The sequence below is a fragment of the Coptis chinensis genome, chromosome 2 (genome assembly GCF_015680905.1).
Source record: "Coptis chinensis isolate HL-2020 chromosome 2, ASM1568090v1, whole genome shotgun sequence".
Lineage (NCBI taxonomy): Eukaryota > Viridiplantae > Streptophyta > Magnoliopsida > Ranunculales > Ranunculaceae > Coptis > Coptis chinensis.
Genome location: NC_141457.1, coordinates 102,153,738 through 102,171,429, shown reverse-complemented (window position 1 = coordinate 102,171,429; position 17,692 = coordinate 102,153,738). Strand labels below are relative to the sequence as shown.

The following is a 17,692-nucleotide window of genomic DNA, read 5'->3' as shown; positions in this document are numbered from 1 at the left end:
TAATTGATGGGTTATTTTTGTTTTTTTATTTTTGTGTTCACTGCGAATCCCAACAACAATCAAGTTTCTCAAGCCATTGGGAACGCAGTTCCTAACTCGGCAAGGAAGATTGAGCCAATAGTCAAAAAGGTATTTAGTAGAAAGATTTTGGTTCATTTTGGAATACAGGTGAATTGGAAGAAGAGAATGGAGATAAGATTTAAGAATGGAGGTTTTTATCTACTTATCCATTTTGGGTTTTTATGTATTTTGGGCTACGAACAATTGAAATCACCAAAAGAAGGCGTATAATTCATTTTTTTAGGTAAAATCTGATGTGTCAGTTTGAGAGAAAAAAGGGGGCTGACGTAGGTCACTGGGAGCATTCTCAACTACTCAGTATTAATGGTCTTTGATTATTAAACACCATCAAATGAGCTAAAATCTTATGGAAATGATCTTTATGGTTTGTTGTACACATAGTTCGGGATTTCAAAATTATCATAATTCCAACAAATTCAAAAACTGAAATTTATAATATTTCAACCCATGTATTTGAAATTTCAACAAATTTTGAAATTATCAATATTTCAACTATATACTGTTTTTTCCAATTTTAAAAACCAAAATATTAGGCGGAATTCTGATATTCCATTCGGAATAATAAACACTGGTTGTACACTTGTACACATCCACAAAAAAACAAGATTCTAGTTCATCTTATAGGTGAAGTTGTGGAGCATGGTATGAACCATCCCTCCCCTTTATGTATACTTGGAAATTATATTTATTCGCATTAACAACATTACAATCCCTGTTCAAAACAAGATGCTACTACATTAGAAAATACGTACGGGGACTAAACACAATAGAAAGGTGATTATTCTGATGTCCGGGGGAATACTTTAGGCCAAAATGAGTCTGTTTCCCGTAATATTTTGGGACATTCGTCACAAGAGAAACAAGTAGATTCATTAGGCAAACATAAGGAAAGATGGTGACCACATCATACGTCCATGACCAAAAAATGAGCAATGTTTTAGTAACCAACCATGAATGTGTAACGCCGGGGCAAATCCATACCTTCAGGTGGCTGCTCAATTATGCTAATGCAACCAAAGTCACTATAAACTCTAGAGAGCGTTACCAGAGAATTATGATACTCACAATAAACATAATTACAGGCAAGGCTTACTACAGTTACTTTCAGTGGTAGACGGGAGACTGGTGCTCTGTGTCGTCCGGCCTCAGCATTTGGTGTTGCAGCCTAAGTACAGTAAGAATATGAAAGAAACTTACCACAATGGTCAATCAAACAAGAAGCACAATTTAAATAGAAAATACTAGCATGTGGTCTTACCTTCATGTCCACGTGTTTACGCCAGGGATCATGTGAGCAATAACTGTGAGGTTAAACGCTAGACTTGTATTCGTGACCAAGGTAGTTGGTGGGCTGTGTAAGATTGGACTCTGGTGTCGTGTCAAATCACTTTCTAAGACATACACATGACACTACACACAAAGTGTCCGGCTCACGCACCTCATTCTGGTGGTATCTCAACACTGAGCGTTTTCCAGTAACGGTGTCCCAGCTGCATCTCGCCAGTCGCTATTTACGTTTTATAGCCACATCTTTGGCAAAACTTAGCGTCTTGATCTCCAAAAGTTCTTTTTAAAAGAAAATAATATTAAATCACACTTTCCCTTCATATTGGAAGTTTTGCTTGTAATCACGCTGCAGATCTGCAAGAGTGCTTCTACAACGGCCCTCTACAACCAAGACCAATAAAAGATTAAGCATCATGAATTGTATCCTTTTCAATTCACCAATCCTCTAATGAGTACGGATACAAACCTCCAAAACCAGTGTGAAGCTGCTGAAGTTCGTCTGCTGAACATGCATCTATAAGAGCATAAGCACCAATATTAAATCACACTTTCCCTTCATATTGGAAGTTTTGCTTGTAATCACGCTGCAGATCTGCAAGAGTGCTTCTACAACGGCCCTCTACAACCAAGACCAATAAAAGATTAAGCATCATGAATTGTATCCTTTTCAATTCACCAATCCTCTAATGAGTACGGATACAAACCTCCAAAACCAGTGTGAAGCTGCTGAAGTTCGTCTGCTGAACATGCATCTATAAGAGCATAAACACCAGGTCGTAGAGCATCATCTATTTCTCTGCCATTTAAAAACGACTAAAGTTTAGAGATTACTAGATTAGGGACCAGGCAAAAGATGGGAAATAGATCAGAAACAAGTGCTTTCCAATAGACATTCAAGTTGAAGAGAAAATGATAAACACCACCTTCTGATGCCTGTTTTAGAAGGGCCATCTCCAGAATATATTGCTATGTAATTAGAGAGGAAAAAATGAGGCTTGAGGACTTCCTTTTGCTCCCTTACCTGCAAAAGACGAAAAAAGATGACTATCTAATACCAGATGGGCCATGATTAACATAAAGTTTGAACTACAGGAATGTTTGGGACAATTGAAGGTAAAAATAATAATAATCTTAAATGATGCAAGTCATGTATAACTAAGTATATTACATACTTCGCATGCTTCACGACAACCTGACTGGTCAGTTTCCCAGAATTCACGAAACAATAAAGCGAAATGAAGTGTATTGCATTGTATTGTGTCTAGAGGCTTGAGCTATGAAAATAAAGACAGTAGGTTATACTATCAGAGGAGAATATAAAACGTGAGGTCCATTTTTAACTAAAATTATATTTATGTAATTACAAAAATTGAGATAAAATTTACCGGTTCAAAAGTTATGTAAAACAAGGCCAACAAGGGGGGAAATTTGTAGCATCTTCCCTGAAGCTGATGCGACAAAATAATCCCAGGATTTAACAGCTCTGCCTCTTTTGAAGTGCAAATACGAGACGCATCCCTCGCTTCAGTTAATACAGTATTCAATGTCTCTTTCTTCAATATTTTTGTTGTGCATACGACTTATATTTACATAACATAACATTTTACTCTAACTAAAGTAATCAAGCAAGAAAAACACACACGAAAGCTTAAAGTATACAAAATTTTCATCACAAATGGGCATTATTGAACTCACCTCTTCATAAATCCTTCGAAGAAAACTAGCACATTTTAATTCTTCCTGTAAACACCATGTAAAACAGCCTTTCCTACCACTTGACCCTGGATCAACAGTCTCCAAGCATTGAAGCAGAACACAGACTGAATCTTCGAGCAGAAAGATGCACCTTTCAGATTCACTACAGTACACAACAAATTGGAAGTACATATATATTATTGCCGTATTTTTATTTTATTTTTATATTTTTATAAGTATATAAAAACATGGAGAGATGGTCTATCTAACATTACTAAGATGAAACAATAAATAATCACAAGATAGCTAATAATGAGAACAATATATAACTAGTCTGCCAACAACTTGGCAATCAACATAATAGACATCGTGAGACTGTGAGAGTATATGTATTATTAAAACATTGGGAAATCTTGTATGAGTTGGCACGAGAGAAAAAACAAAAGAGATCCAGAAGACAGTTCATCCGAACTTTTGACAAATATTTGGATTATATACTGCACTTCAATCATGACGTTCTCACAGAATAATAATATGTGGTTACTGAAAAAGGTAAAAGAATTCGAATTCGAAGTAAAATCTGTGCCCCGTAAAAAAAAAACCCTAGTATACATTATAAATCTTACGGAAAAGGGAACTAATACAGAAATGTAATAATTGACAGCATTCAGCTAATCCGACATCCGAAGTACAACGAAGCAGAACAGAAGGAACTTGCACATTGCATCAGTACCAAAAATGGCAAAGGTGCTACGGCTGAAAATTAAAACTGCCAGAAACATCAAGGGGTAAAGTTTTTAGGTAACCCTTTCGCAAGTCCGTAACACTAAAACACACATACACCAAAAGGTTGACATCTCCCTTGGGAAGATATCCATGTCAGCCTTTAGGTTGATGGGGTATGTGGCTTCAACTAAGACAGTGTAAGGGACTGTCCCAGGAGCAGCTGATCTATTTTCAATATATTAAATGGACATCAGAATAAATAGAAAACAGAGCGACACCAAATTGGCAGAAAATATTTACAATAAAGGCAACCAAGTTTTACTCTCCTTTTCTTGAGCATAATACGCACCCTACCTAATTGAAGAATTATCATCTCAAGAAATTGAATGTTTTCATAACTTCCATATAAATGAGAGAATATATGTATACACACCTTGTATGATGCCTAAGAACAGTACATAACAATCTGCAACATGCGGAATACAAGTCTACCGAGAACTGTTGATCTACAGCACAGTGTTCTGACCCAGCTAGGTCATCTGAGAACATCAAGAAATTAAACGGGGACTTGGAAAATTTTAGCCTATGTATATCTTGGAAAAGTGCTGCAGGAACACGGAAAGATTGCCCAACATGGCATTCGCCCATTCGAAACATAGAAGGTTTTCCAGCAACTTTTGTAAGTACCTCAACACACATAAGAATGACTGATCCTGGATCCGGACCAGTTTCAATTTTAAAACAGGTTAATGTCACATGGAATATATGTGGACCATTCAAGTGAAGAATTATGTTGAACAAAGAACCAAGTAACTTTTCGGTGTATCCTTTAACAACATTTGAACGTTTGTCTCCTGCCAAAACAAGTTGGGTGTCAGAAGCACGATCAGTAAGATAATTACAGATGATTTGAGAAAATCATGTACATTCCCACTCCAGGAGTGGGAAAACTCTTGCAATAATCACTCACGAATTGAATCCAAACTGTAATTCTGAATATACAAAACATTATATTCATGAAGGAGATGGAGAAAAACATACCAAAAGCAGCGCATATAGAATGTAGTGTTAACAAAGAGTTCCAAGGGAACATAATATTCCGAAATAAGATATGTTAGAGTTCTAAGGGACATCTCCCGAGCTATAGGGTGCTTGCCCACCCCCCCCCCGGAGATGTCCCCCACACATGGCTTTTTTTGTTATGTGCGGCCGTGCAGGTGGATCCATTGGGGGGGGCAGCACCCCCGACCCAAAATTTTTAGAAAGTTTCTACAATTGTAAACTCTTCTCTTCATATATATACTGAAGTGATACAAGGCCGCATCCTCTTTTTCCCTCCTTTCTCTCCAAACTTCTTCTCCATTAAAAACAATACAATTTTACTAGATAAATAAAGTACTTCAAGTGTTGAAAGTCATACCAATACAATATATATATAGGGGAGGGATCAATATACCATGGTTTATGGTTTATACTATGCCCCACAACTTCACCTACAAGATGAACTATAACCTAGTTTTTTGTGGATATATATATACCATGATTTTTTAAATATGGGGAGGGATCCGTTTACCATGATTTTTTATACCATGGTTTATATCACACCCCTTAACAAGATTCGTAAAAATCTATTATTTTGTGGATATGATCTACTTATGGATAGATACTCCACAAAAATTCAGCTCATTTGAAAACTTCTAACCTATTTAAAAATTGTTGACAACTTTGATTTTTTTTTTAATGGCCCAGATTTTTCGATTTTGACATTGTTAAACACCATCAAATGAGCTGAAATTTGTAGAGGCGATCTTCATGATTTGTTGGACATATCCACAAAAAATTAGGTTCTAGTTCGTCTTGTGGGTGAAGTTGTGGGGCATGGTATAAACCATGGTATATTGATCCCTCCCCTATATATATATAAACATAACTAAACAAAACTAAACAGAACAAAACAAAGAACCAACATCTAACAGCTCATCATTATATATCATGGTGCGAAAGTGAACATGTCATTCTAGTATGCGGAATTAGATACATTCCAAGATTTTGTAAATATCCAAAACAGACTACTCAAATTCTAGTCATTGAGAAAGCCAACTCAAATGCTATTATCTCTATATAGTTAGAGCCTTCAAGGTATGAAACAAAGTGGTACAATTGCTGATATAACATCTTAACCAGATTATCAATATCGTTCCAATTAAATGCAACTAATGTTAAACACAAGCACTTAATTAAAAAGGAGAATAATGACTCAATCTACAAAATTACCTGAGACAGACTCCAGAACCAAATAAAAGCACTCAACCCCAGCAGCAACAATTGAGGACACTTTTCCCCCACATGAACTTCCAGTATTTATATCATAAACCATACTGCAACCCTCTTGTACCCCAACCAGTGCTCTATCTAACGCTGTCAATAGATCCAACTCCAAAGGTTTCTTGATCAAACCTTTGAATGACATCCTAAGTCTAGCCTTAAACTCATCCAGACTATGTGGTCCATGGCCAAGAGTAACTTTAAGAGATCCACTCTGACTTCCAAGAGTCTTCGTACTGGATTCTGACTCATGGGATGCTAGTGTGGCTCTTTTTCCCTGTAAAGAAATGATTCTCCCTATAGCCCTTAAGTGAATGTCAATCAACTTGACATAGAGATCTCTTGATGAAGTGTTATTAATTAAAGAACCTAAAACTTCAATATATTTTAGAACACCGTCTAACCAAACAAAAGAAAATGGATCTGGCGCCTTGTCCATATCTGCAAACTTTGATAACAAGAACCGTGAAGTCGAAATAATGATGGCGATTGATCTTGGTGACAAATTACTATAGCCAGTCTGCAATTTTAACCTCAGTATAGCTGCAGATGCGAGATAAAGTTCTCTAATTAGAAATGCTAATTCAGGATGCTCGCCTTCTAACAAGCTTTGCAGCACAGTTGTCTTTAGCTTTTGCCACTCAAATGAATCAACCTCTGTCAAAATATCAGCGGTTAACTGCAGCTTCTTTTTCCGTCTTGTAACACAATTAACACCATTAGTGTCGGAACGTTTTGTGTTATCATGGTCATCACCAGCATAAGAGGCCAAGATGTCCTTTCTCTGTGAATTATTTTTCAGCTTCTGCACAGAGGAAATTTCAGTCCCATCTCCAGATAAAACTGGGGACCTATAGTTCAAGATAAGTGAGTCTTTCTTCAAAAGTGGCAAAGGAAGACTTTGATCACTACAAAAGTCATCGGACTGTCTCTGTTCTTCAACGACAATCGCATGCAAGGAAAAATTTATAAAATCCTCAAACAAGATCATACAGTCTTTTAGTTTAGAATTGCGAGCAAATTTCCATCTCATTGGTTTCTTCTCCTCAGTGTGCTTCAAGTATGTGTTGTTAAGAACAGATGCTAAACCCCACAAAAACCCTTGAAAGCAAGAAATCATAGATGACAATCTGTTGAGATCATCAATACTGAAACAATTTTCTGTACCACTAGGAAACATGGTCTTCAGAGAGACGCATAAACTTTGGGTCTGCTCTTTTAAAGTCTCTGCCATAAGAATCACAACCTTCCAGATGTCACAAGTATCAGAACCTTCAAATTTTGTATCAGGGTCATTTGAATTATCCCATGTATTGGGCATACCACAACAGAGTAACTCTGTTCGACAAATCTTGTTTTCAAACAGAGAATTAACTGCAATTCTACATTGAGCTTTGCTTAATGTTAAAAACAAGTATGAAGTATGATCCATCAATGAAAAGAACACATGTTTCACTTGCCAAACATGCTCATCAGAATATGCATGCAGGAGCGGAGCCACCACCGTGACAGACTTTAATAACCATAAAGTAGAAAATGAACTCTCAGAGAGTATTGGAGCAGTTGAAGACAGCCCTATTTCAATCTTTGCTTCACAATATGCCATTACTAGACATTTCAAAGCTCTCCGAGAATATACGAACAGTCTGAAAAGCTCACTGTGATTTAGCAGACATGTTTCACTATGGTAACTTAATAGGCTGAGAACCACAAGCCTGAAAGACAAAAAAGATGAAATTACTACATAAACCAGAGACGCAAAAGCTTTAATAATATGCACTTTAAGTGGTTTAATAAACGCATCAAATGTTAAACACAGAATACAGCTAACCACCCTTTACTAAAGTACCATGCAAACCTTAAGAACAATATGGTGTCAGATATAACTTCCATTTATAATATATATCTAACAAATTTGTTTAACAGAGTTAAGTAGCGTTATACTGTGAAATACCATACCGAGGAGCATAATAAGCCCGACTAACAAAGTGGCAAAATTAAGTAATAGTAATACTTGTTATAAACCAAAACGTGAAAAGAGAAGTCGAGCAGTACCCCAAGTCTATCCTAGAGATTGAGATCATACCAAAATGATTGTCTAATGTCTAGAAAAATGGAAAGTTTAGTTACAATTGTTGGGCTATCCTATGCGACTGAAGAACAAGAAGCTTGAGACCTTAGATTAAAGCTTCCGCAGGGGCTGGTATTGTTCTCCGATGGTGATGAGGTAGGAATAGGGGGAAGAGTGCCAGGAGGATTTCACAGCAAGAAGAATTTGCTAGTAAGGTTTCCCAGGAGTTGGTTATCTCAACCCATCAACTACTGAGATGAGGTAGTAGAGGGTACCAGTAGGAGAGGGAGGAATCCCCTATATCCTAATCCTAATGAATCATAAAATAAGGGACTATGAGAGAAGAAATGCCAAGGACTGAAGAGTTTTTAAAAAAGTTTCAAGTTGAAAAGCTAGAGACATGTGGATTGTCCAGTGTATCAACTCATACGAGCTTTTTTCATTAAGCTCTTCGGGCGTGGTGATCTCTGGTGTAGTGATAAGGTGGAGGTGTCTGATCATATTGTCAATATTACCCTTCTCTGTTAATAAGGTGGAAACATCAGTATCTCTCCCCAAGGCTTTCTAGACGATTGATGATATGACCATATGGGAAGAGTGGGTGGACATTCACTTGGAGCTTTTTTCCAGAATGGATTCCTTGTTGGGTAGAGCGTAGTGTTGTTTTTTGTTTTCCTGGTTGTTTCCAGAATGTACTTTTGCTTTTCCTTTAGTTGTTTTTTGTTTTCCTGGTTGTTTTGTTGGATTCCCATGTAACATAGGATACCTCATCGTACAACTCTCTGTTTAGGTTATCAGGTTTGTAGGATGAGATATCCTACATATGATATGAATGAAATGAGAGAAAAGTTTGTGGGAAGAGATATCCTGCATATTACAGAAGCAAACAACCAAAAACAAGAGGACAGAATCAACAAAACAAATAGCTCAACTGCTAAACTACAAGTCATAGCCCATCATATAGTCAATTAGTATTTACTATTTAGAAGGCAAAGCTCCCACACAAATAATGAAATAACCTTTATCAGGTATTCCATCCGACCATCCCACACAAAACGTGTCAAAGAGCTGACCATTATAGGAGTTGCAGCTTCTAAACATGATCGAGAAGTATCCCAAAACTGCTTTGGTAAGAACAGTGCCTGAAGGGATGTTAAACACTCTCGCCCACACATGATGCACCTATTTGTCATAACCCTTCCTTCATTTTATCAAATTATCAGCAGAAAGTATTCTGCCACCTATCAATGAGCCATGAAGAGCACACCTTAGATTGAATCTTCTATCAGCAGAATAAGGACTGCGAGCTCTCTGTTTTATGGCAGAGATCTCTCCACAACAAGGAACCGATTCACAATGGATCAGAGCCCTCTCATTCCTTCCAATTTGTGAAATTCCCCGGTGTGGCTGGCCTTCGACTACATGGGAACAGATCCTTGTTCCTTGGAATCGAAACTTTTTACCATTTCCACAGACAAGTTTCCTGGCGAGCTCTTTCTTCTGGGAACATCTCAAAATTGTGCAGGCAGCAAAAATAAGAAGAAACCTATTATCCACTGTTTCCATGTAGTCGGCATTCTAGAAGCAAGGCTTCCAAGCCGCCAGCCGTGTTTCCTGGCTCAGTTATGAAGAAAGCGGCAGCTAAAGCAAATCTAAAGCTTAGATGCTTCTGATTCTTAACTAACCAACCACTTAATATATAACACTAATAAAAATAACATGATCATCCAAAATTAGGACATAAAAAGTGGAAAGAGAAGATCCAAACTCACCTTTCAAGATTGAGAATGTATGTTGCATAAAGTATAAATGATTTTGAACTCATATGACCTTTTGGCATCCAACTCAAGAGACTAAGGAGATTCTGCAAAATTCTAAGCTGCTTCCTGCCTTTCACTGAGGGTAGCTTGGATGGAATGCCTTCTGCTTCCCTTGATGGATGATAACCAACAAGTCCTTTGTTCATAAGCACATGCACCTCCTCGAGTTTACTTAAAACCTCTGACCAATTTGGTACTAAATCGAAACTAGCATCCTTTGTAAAAGAATCACTAAAGAGTGGTAATGCTGATTCCTTCAGGAAATGGCAAAACCTTGATGTCCAATGCCTGCAAAGAAACTAGGACAGAGATCCTAAAAACATGAGCACGGGTAGAACATCATACTAATATCATACGGAAAAATGCAAGTAATTAGCAATCTAAAACTCTGATAATGACAAGTGATCAGAAGGAAGGAGACAGGAAAGAAGTATAAGAAGTTGATGATGTAAGAAGAACAATGAAATTGTGTCAGTTTATTCTTACTGATTCTTCATAGAATACAGTGTCATTGAGAAGAGCCAATGAGATCTGATGCAGAGTGACCTTCCGAAGATTGTCAAGTCCATCCATCTTCTGTTCCCCAACATCCTCAGAAATGCTTACATAGGATGAAAAACTTTGTAATAAACATGATAGGAACTTTCTCAACTTCTTCTTAGCAGCATGACTGCACCAAATATCAGTGTTTTGGCAAAGGATCCACCAAATTGCAGTAGGTAACGACTTTTCATTAATGGAGCAAACACTGAGATCCCATTCATTACAGTTCCTTTGTGTTTCGTTGCCATCAGAAGTAGCAGTATCGTCAGTAGGAATAGGCCGCACCTTTTTCACTATGTTTGGTAGTCGGCTCACAAGAAAGCTGGCAATATCCGCCGCTTCTTGCCTTAAAACTGAGATGCGTTTTTCATATTTCTTACTTTCTTTATGACATAGACGTGAGCCAGAATTGTCGGCCACTTTCATTTCAACCAGACGGACCACCTTTTCATGTAAGAACTCAAAACCTTTTATCTGTTTATTCAAATCCACAAGCCTTTGGAGAGCCATAGCATGCAATACATAAATAAGTGGTGCACACTCTGTTATGCTGTATCTAATACAACTCTCTGAAACAGATTGTAATATCATCAGCACAGGAACTGAAGATTCGTTAATCCAAGAAAAATAACCTTCAGCTTTCCAATCAATCTCATTCAACCAATCACTCCCACAGTTTCCCGTCAAAAAATCCCCCATTGATCTTGCTGACTTTTTAGACAAATTCGGAGGCATGAGGCTAATTGATTGCCTGAATAAGCTTCGGCAGGAAATGTACACACGGAAAAAGAACAAGGAAATCCACGGAAAGGTACATCCTGGAGCTGGGATATCATTCTTGTCTTCACACATCTCATCGATAGCAAACTTTTTTACTACGGTTGAAAATACAGACTCATTTACACTATCTGGATTCTTACCAACCAGACTACTCAAGTTTGGGTTTACCACTGTCATCAAGTCCTTTATAGAGTTCCCAACAAGAATACAGTTACCTGCAGTGAGAACTGAACAATCTAGCATAATTGTGTAGATTTCAGACAAAAGTCTTCCAAGAAACTCAGGTTGCAAACGTAACTCAGACATGCTGGTAGTTTGCACATGTGATTTTCCAAATTGATTTACACAATCAACTTTAATCCATTCTAAGGTTTCTGAAATATCCATCTTTAGCTCTCGGATGCATCCACTGACTTGACCTTCTGGTATTAATGTAATAGCACTGGAAATTGCAAGCCTGAAATCTTTTGAACATAACAACATCGTCACCGACTCTACACATGTTTCAGAAGATGAAAGCTTGTTGGACGTGAATCTTGAATAATTTTTTTCATCATCCTTCTCACATAATCCAAAGATTCTTATGGCTTTACAAAGGGAAAAGATGGGGTTATTAACCTGCATTAATAGAAAATTATAAGAGAAGTGAGGGGCAAACAACAACATTTGAAACAAGAATACATTGTCAATCAACACAATAATTAATGGAAAGAATTAACGACACCCAGTTATCCAGATGATTGTACCCTCGAACCATAAAATGTTTACGCTTTCAATTTATTCAAACAACAAAAGCAGCAGTTAGTTGAGATGTCTCGTCTGAGAAACCAATGTGAAAAATATCCCTCTCCAAATCATTCACTTCTATCCGCCACAATGCATTCCATGTAAACATTTCTCACTTCTACTTCTTTTTGTACTTATTTTATATTTATTGATGGATAAAAGGTGTGTCTTACTATTAAATGAAAGACAATATGGTAATTCACCCGACGAACTAAGAACTTTCTTAATTAATCCATGTTTTACACCTTGACCTTCTTGGATACAATTAATGGATAATATTTTAAGAAAGCAGGATAGAAAGCTATTGAAGAAAAATTTGCCATAAATGATAGAATAACTTTTCTTACATAATTTGCAATAATATCCCTCTAATTATTCAGCTCTTTTACTTATGGAAGAATAAAATAGATACAATTTTACATCTAAATCTTTAAAAAATATATTTTAGTTACTTAACAGCCAAAAATTAAAAACTTTATCAGCAAGTGCTTGCTCAACACTCACAATCTACTTTTGTTACCAACCAACTCATGGATAAATTGATATAGAAATTGGGAAGAGGAGACCATTAGGTCTTCTTGTCTTTTGTATATAATCCAGATTATAATATATTTTTTTAAAGTGTATGTACTCCGTCATCTGCACAAATGTTTAATCTGGTGGATATTGTCAAAGTGTTAGGACTTGGGGAAGTGCAACAAGTGCATTACAAACAAAGAATGCTTTCACTATCTCTAGCGGAGAAACTCAAAATCAATGTCAGTTTTCAACCAAATCACAAATATAAGAAGACTATAAGAGTTGGTAGCTAAAATATGGTAAAGATGCAAGCCTAAAGTATCGAAAATTCAGCAATCAGAAGATAGTAGCTAATCTACCCTGTAATGCTTGCAACAACTCGTGTAAAGGTCAAATAAGTTATCGCAGTGAAAGCACTAAAACAATTGTTCTACTCACCTGGCGAAGCTCACTATATATATTAACCAATTGACACCCAAGGTGCAGAATGTCTGAAGTCAAAGAACATTTCTGCACTGTACCCATAAGAGATAGATCAATTTCTGAAAATGCAAATATTATCAGCCATAAGATTACCAAATCATTCTCAACGACCTCATATTCAATTTCCAAAAAGTAACCAAGAGAATTTATAATCTCCTTTGCCACTAAAAGTAGCAGGTCCTTAGACCTATAATTATCTGTCTTCAACAAAGAGGGCCAGATTGAACGTAATTTGGAGCAAAAAGATATGACAGACTGGAATACGGTCTTCATAAATACAATAAATGCTCCTTCAGAACTGTCCTCCATTCGTGAAAATATTTTTTCGCATAAAGCTAGAAAGTATTCTGTTGACAGATTTGAGATTGTAATGAGCATCCAGCAACATCTGTTCCTCGTCCAGTGCAGTTTCTGAGTACTTTTTGAAATTGAGCATCAAAGGATCCAGAAAGTGTACGAAGAGATCAAATACTAACTTACTCGTTTCTACATCCAACCTACTTGCAGAAGCAGTAGTTCCAGAAACAGTGTTATTAGTCCCAGCCAACAGTTGTGCCACGGTTCCAGTAGTATCTTCTGCCCATATGCTTGAAAACCCTGTTTCCCCTGTCATCTCAGTTACATCAGAAGGCATGTCAGACAGCACTTGAACTCCCTTCTGCTTCTTCAGTCTGACAACAAACAAGTGAAACAACTCCCCAACCGCACCCAATGTCGATGTTTTTGAGAAGATAATTTTATCTAACTTTTGGAAGAAATGTCTGTGATAACTTTTAATAACTGTTTTTGAGTTTTTAACTTTTCCAGCGTTTGACTCAACATACTTCTCTATAGAACGAGTAATTAGATAGCCATCAACATGTGCTGGATGGAACAATCCATTAGACAAAATTTCTTCAACCAACTTCACCAAGTTCCATATCGATTTATTCCGACCCGTTTGCGAATACAACTCTGTCAACAAACTCAAAAATGGCTCAAGAAGTTTATCTACAAATACAGGAAAAACATTTTTCGGGCTCGGATGAACCTTCAAAAAATTCGCAAACGGCTCAAACACCACACATGACAACCTCAACAAAAGTGAACTCAAGTTTCCACCCACAATATTCACAACACAAATATACCGAACAAGATCAACCACCGCCGTAATCAAAGAAACCCACAGATCAACATTTCGTTAACCACCCTACCACGTTGAGAAAACATGAAAACAACACAATCACAAACAACCTCGTAATAACAATAACACACACAATCTTCCTCCACGAAAACCACGTCTTTCCTCACCAACACATTCCTCACAACACACAAAAGCGCACGCAATATATTCGGAGAAAAACTCAAAAGAATCTTCAAACTCAAACACTCATTCAAACAAAACTTAAAAACCTCCCAACTTCTAATATCCAAAAAAGCTTCCACGTCATCAATTTTCTTCTCAGATGAAATTAACAAAGACTGTATCCATTCATTAAGAAATAAAATCACCCGCGAATAACTTACTGTTTCTCGACTTTCGTCACAGTCATCACCTTCTTTCTTAACGAAATTAAATGCCAGCTCAAGTTTCCTAGACGAAATAAAACACTAATTTAGTTTAAAATGAAGATTAGGTGAAATAAATAAAATGTGTGAGTGTTGCAAACCTTTGAAGATCGAGGTCTTTGTTTTGAAGTGATAGAATTAAGTCTAGATTGTCCCAAATGCCACCTGGCTTCTTCTGATTATAAAAAGGTTTTTTATCTTTGTCGTTTTGTTGAGTAATGATTCTTCGAGGTGTTTTTGAAACTCTTTCGTTTTGGTTGTCTTCAGTTGTGGTTATGTGTTTTCTCTTGCTCTTTTTTCTTCGTTTCTCTTCTGATTTTGTTTCGATATCCGCCATTTTGTGGAAACAACTTTTGCAGCGGAGTCAAGTGAAGTGAAGAGAGAGAGAGAGAGAAACCTTTGGGGTAGGGTTTTAGTTTTTAGAGACTTTTTGTGTTTTGTTATTGGGCTTTTAGGTCCAATCATAATTTTAATTGCAGCTTGGATGTTCAGTATTGAAGGTAGAGCCGTTTTCTTAAGGGTCCTGTGGGGCAGACCCCGGCCCTATTTGGAGTCTGTATTTATGTTGTGCGCAACAAAGAGTTTTGAGCAGACCCCGTGACCAAACCCGAACAAAAAAAAACCCGAGATAACCAATTACCCTTCGTCTCCGCAAATTCATATCCAAATACTGTAAAAGTTTGCTTGGTTCTCCATCTTCCATTAATTGTTTCATGCTTTAATTGCTTTCAAAACTTAAAACTTGGTGATCTAATCTTTGAACTCTATAAAGAGATAAGGCTGAAAGAGTTGTGGAAAAAGAAAAAGAGGTGGAAGAAGAAATCTTGGGCTGTGACCATGGAGGAAGTGAAACTACTGTTTGGACTCATAGACATTAAAGTCATATCAAGAACTCTAAAGATGGCAAGGATCAGTTAGTTTGGTGTGAAGAGAAGCTAAGCAAACTATAATTATCATAAAACAAGTTTAAGAGAGACGGGACCCCAAGTCTGTTCCCTTCTCAATTATTGGAATCGTTTCTGTCACACTCCAAATTTTCAGAAAAATAAAAATAGAAAATTATTCAAGATATAATTATCTCAATCGTCTACCTATTCCATCTTTTGAAAACCCATAATGAAACAAAACCCTAATAACCCATTACTAAACACGATATAGAAAATGAGATCAAATTAAAACCAAAATAACAACTCTTAATGTACGACTTCATAATTTACTAAACAACTCTATTACATCTATTTCAAATCAAGACTTTATACTTCATAAAACTTATACCAGTAAAACTCCAAAAGTGAATCCAATCAAGCATTTTCATCCACTGCATTCTACCATCTATGTTTCCAATAATACACCCACGTTGCAAAAGAAATCAAATATAGATCAGCAAATTTAATTTGCTAGTATGAGTAGACCAACAACATAAAAACAATTCCATACTTTAATTATCCAAACAAACACTTTATATATACCCATAACTTAACCATTCTTAGCTTGGAAAACAGATAGTTCCGTCATTTCAACCGGCATAGTTTCTTCCCAATCAAGACATCCATTCTATTAACTCATTATAATAAATCGTTTTAATAACCTAGTAATTAAATTAAATCTTACCGATATCCACTTATGTATAAGGGTGGGATAGCGTCGCTACACAAAATATCATTAAGTCCTACCCTCCTGCAAAACAAAGTTAGGTTTCTCAAACCTAAACATTTAATTCATACATTTACTTCTCTCACAATAACCATGAGATACAATCTAACATAATATATCATCAATATTAACATTCATGTTACCCCACCGCATCAATTATATCACGTTAACAACATTTACATTCCTTCGTAAGAAATCATATGTATCATATCATTGTACACAACCAATCATATCCAATAACTCGCTCATACATAAAATAAAGCCAATATTTTTCTTTAAAACCACTCGTCTTCTTATGATAACGAGAATAATCACAACCAGGGAATACATTCATCCCTCGTGAGTATCAACTCACACAAACCACATAAATATTTTTTATAAGAAATCATATACATCATAATATATACATATTCATATACAATAACTTCATCACACATAAAATAAATATTTTACTTTGCTTATTAATTATCTCGTTGACTCATTTATTAAAAGACACAACCCAACCTTTAGTTCCTACTCCACGATTTACACTTCACATATTTGCCAAATCACACATATCCGTGTGCCTCACTCACACCGAGTACCACTACAAGACATATATCCCAAACGGGGATATCGCCTCCAGAAAACATATTTCATCTTGTAAACTCATAACTTGTGAGTCACAACCATCTCTAGGCTTTCCATACACATAATCACAAAGCTTCTTTTGGGCATAACAAAATATCAGGTCATTCATGGCACATACAATTACTATCTCGGGTCATTCCCGCCACATTCAATGAATACCTATCATAATATTAACAGATCATTCATAACACGTTCAATGAATACATTGTGTCATTCCCGCCACATTCAAGGAATACCCATCATAACACTAACATGTTATTCATGACACATTTAATGAATACCTTATGTTATTCCCACCATATTCAAGGAATTCATACCTACATTCCCGTACACTCAAGGAATACAACTCACCCACAATGTGAATGCCTTAGTTCCTCTCTAAGGCGGCTTTTCACATTACATCATTAGTCATAAATATTTATTTTCATCAAAGAGACGTGGAGAGATCTAAATATGTGGGCGACACATTAAATTTTCACCAGACACTTTTACACCGGATTTTAACACTCAAAAGTTCTCATTTATTATAATATTTTTATTATAAAATAAACATCGTCTCAAGCAATAAAACCATTAATAAATATTATAAACACAATAACCAATCAACTCACCTCATTATCCATTATATAAATCATAAATATCATGATTATCAATTATGATTAACACATTAATTAAATATCTCGTGAATACCTTTTAAACTACCTAAGCACGTACACAATTAAGTATTAATATTGTACATATATAA

The 17,692-nt window shown here is 36.3% G+C and overlaps 1 protein-coding gene across 1 annotated transcript; it reads right to left on the bottom strand.

Annotated features, from left to right (window-relative positions):
* Positions 1-750: 750 nt before the first annotated feature.
* LOC147519765 (Urb2/Npa2 family protein) lies at positions 751-15,094 on the bottom strand. The gene is given in 14 exon segments (XM_086591322.1): positions 751-1,246; positions 1,340-1,749; positions 1,835-1,987; positions 2,073-2,164; positions 2,292-2,389; positions 3,064-3,226; positions 4,223-4,643; positions 6,064-7,829; positions 9,958-10,304; positions 10,492-11,946; positions 13,072-13,444; positions 13,446-14,295; positions 14,298-14,689; positions 14,766-15,094. Coding segments are annotated over 12 exon segments (6,270 nt in total). The 5' UTR covers positions 15,002-15,094; the 3' UTR covers positions 751-1,246; positions 1,340-1,749; positions 1,835-1,910.
* Between the last annotated feature and the right edge of the window lie 2,598 nt (positions 15,095-17,692).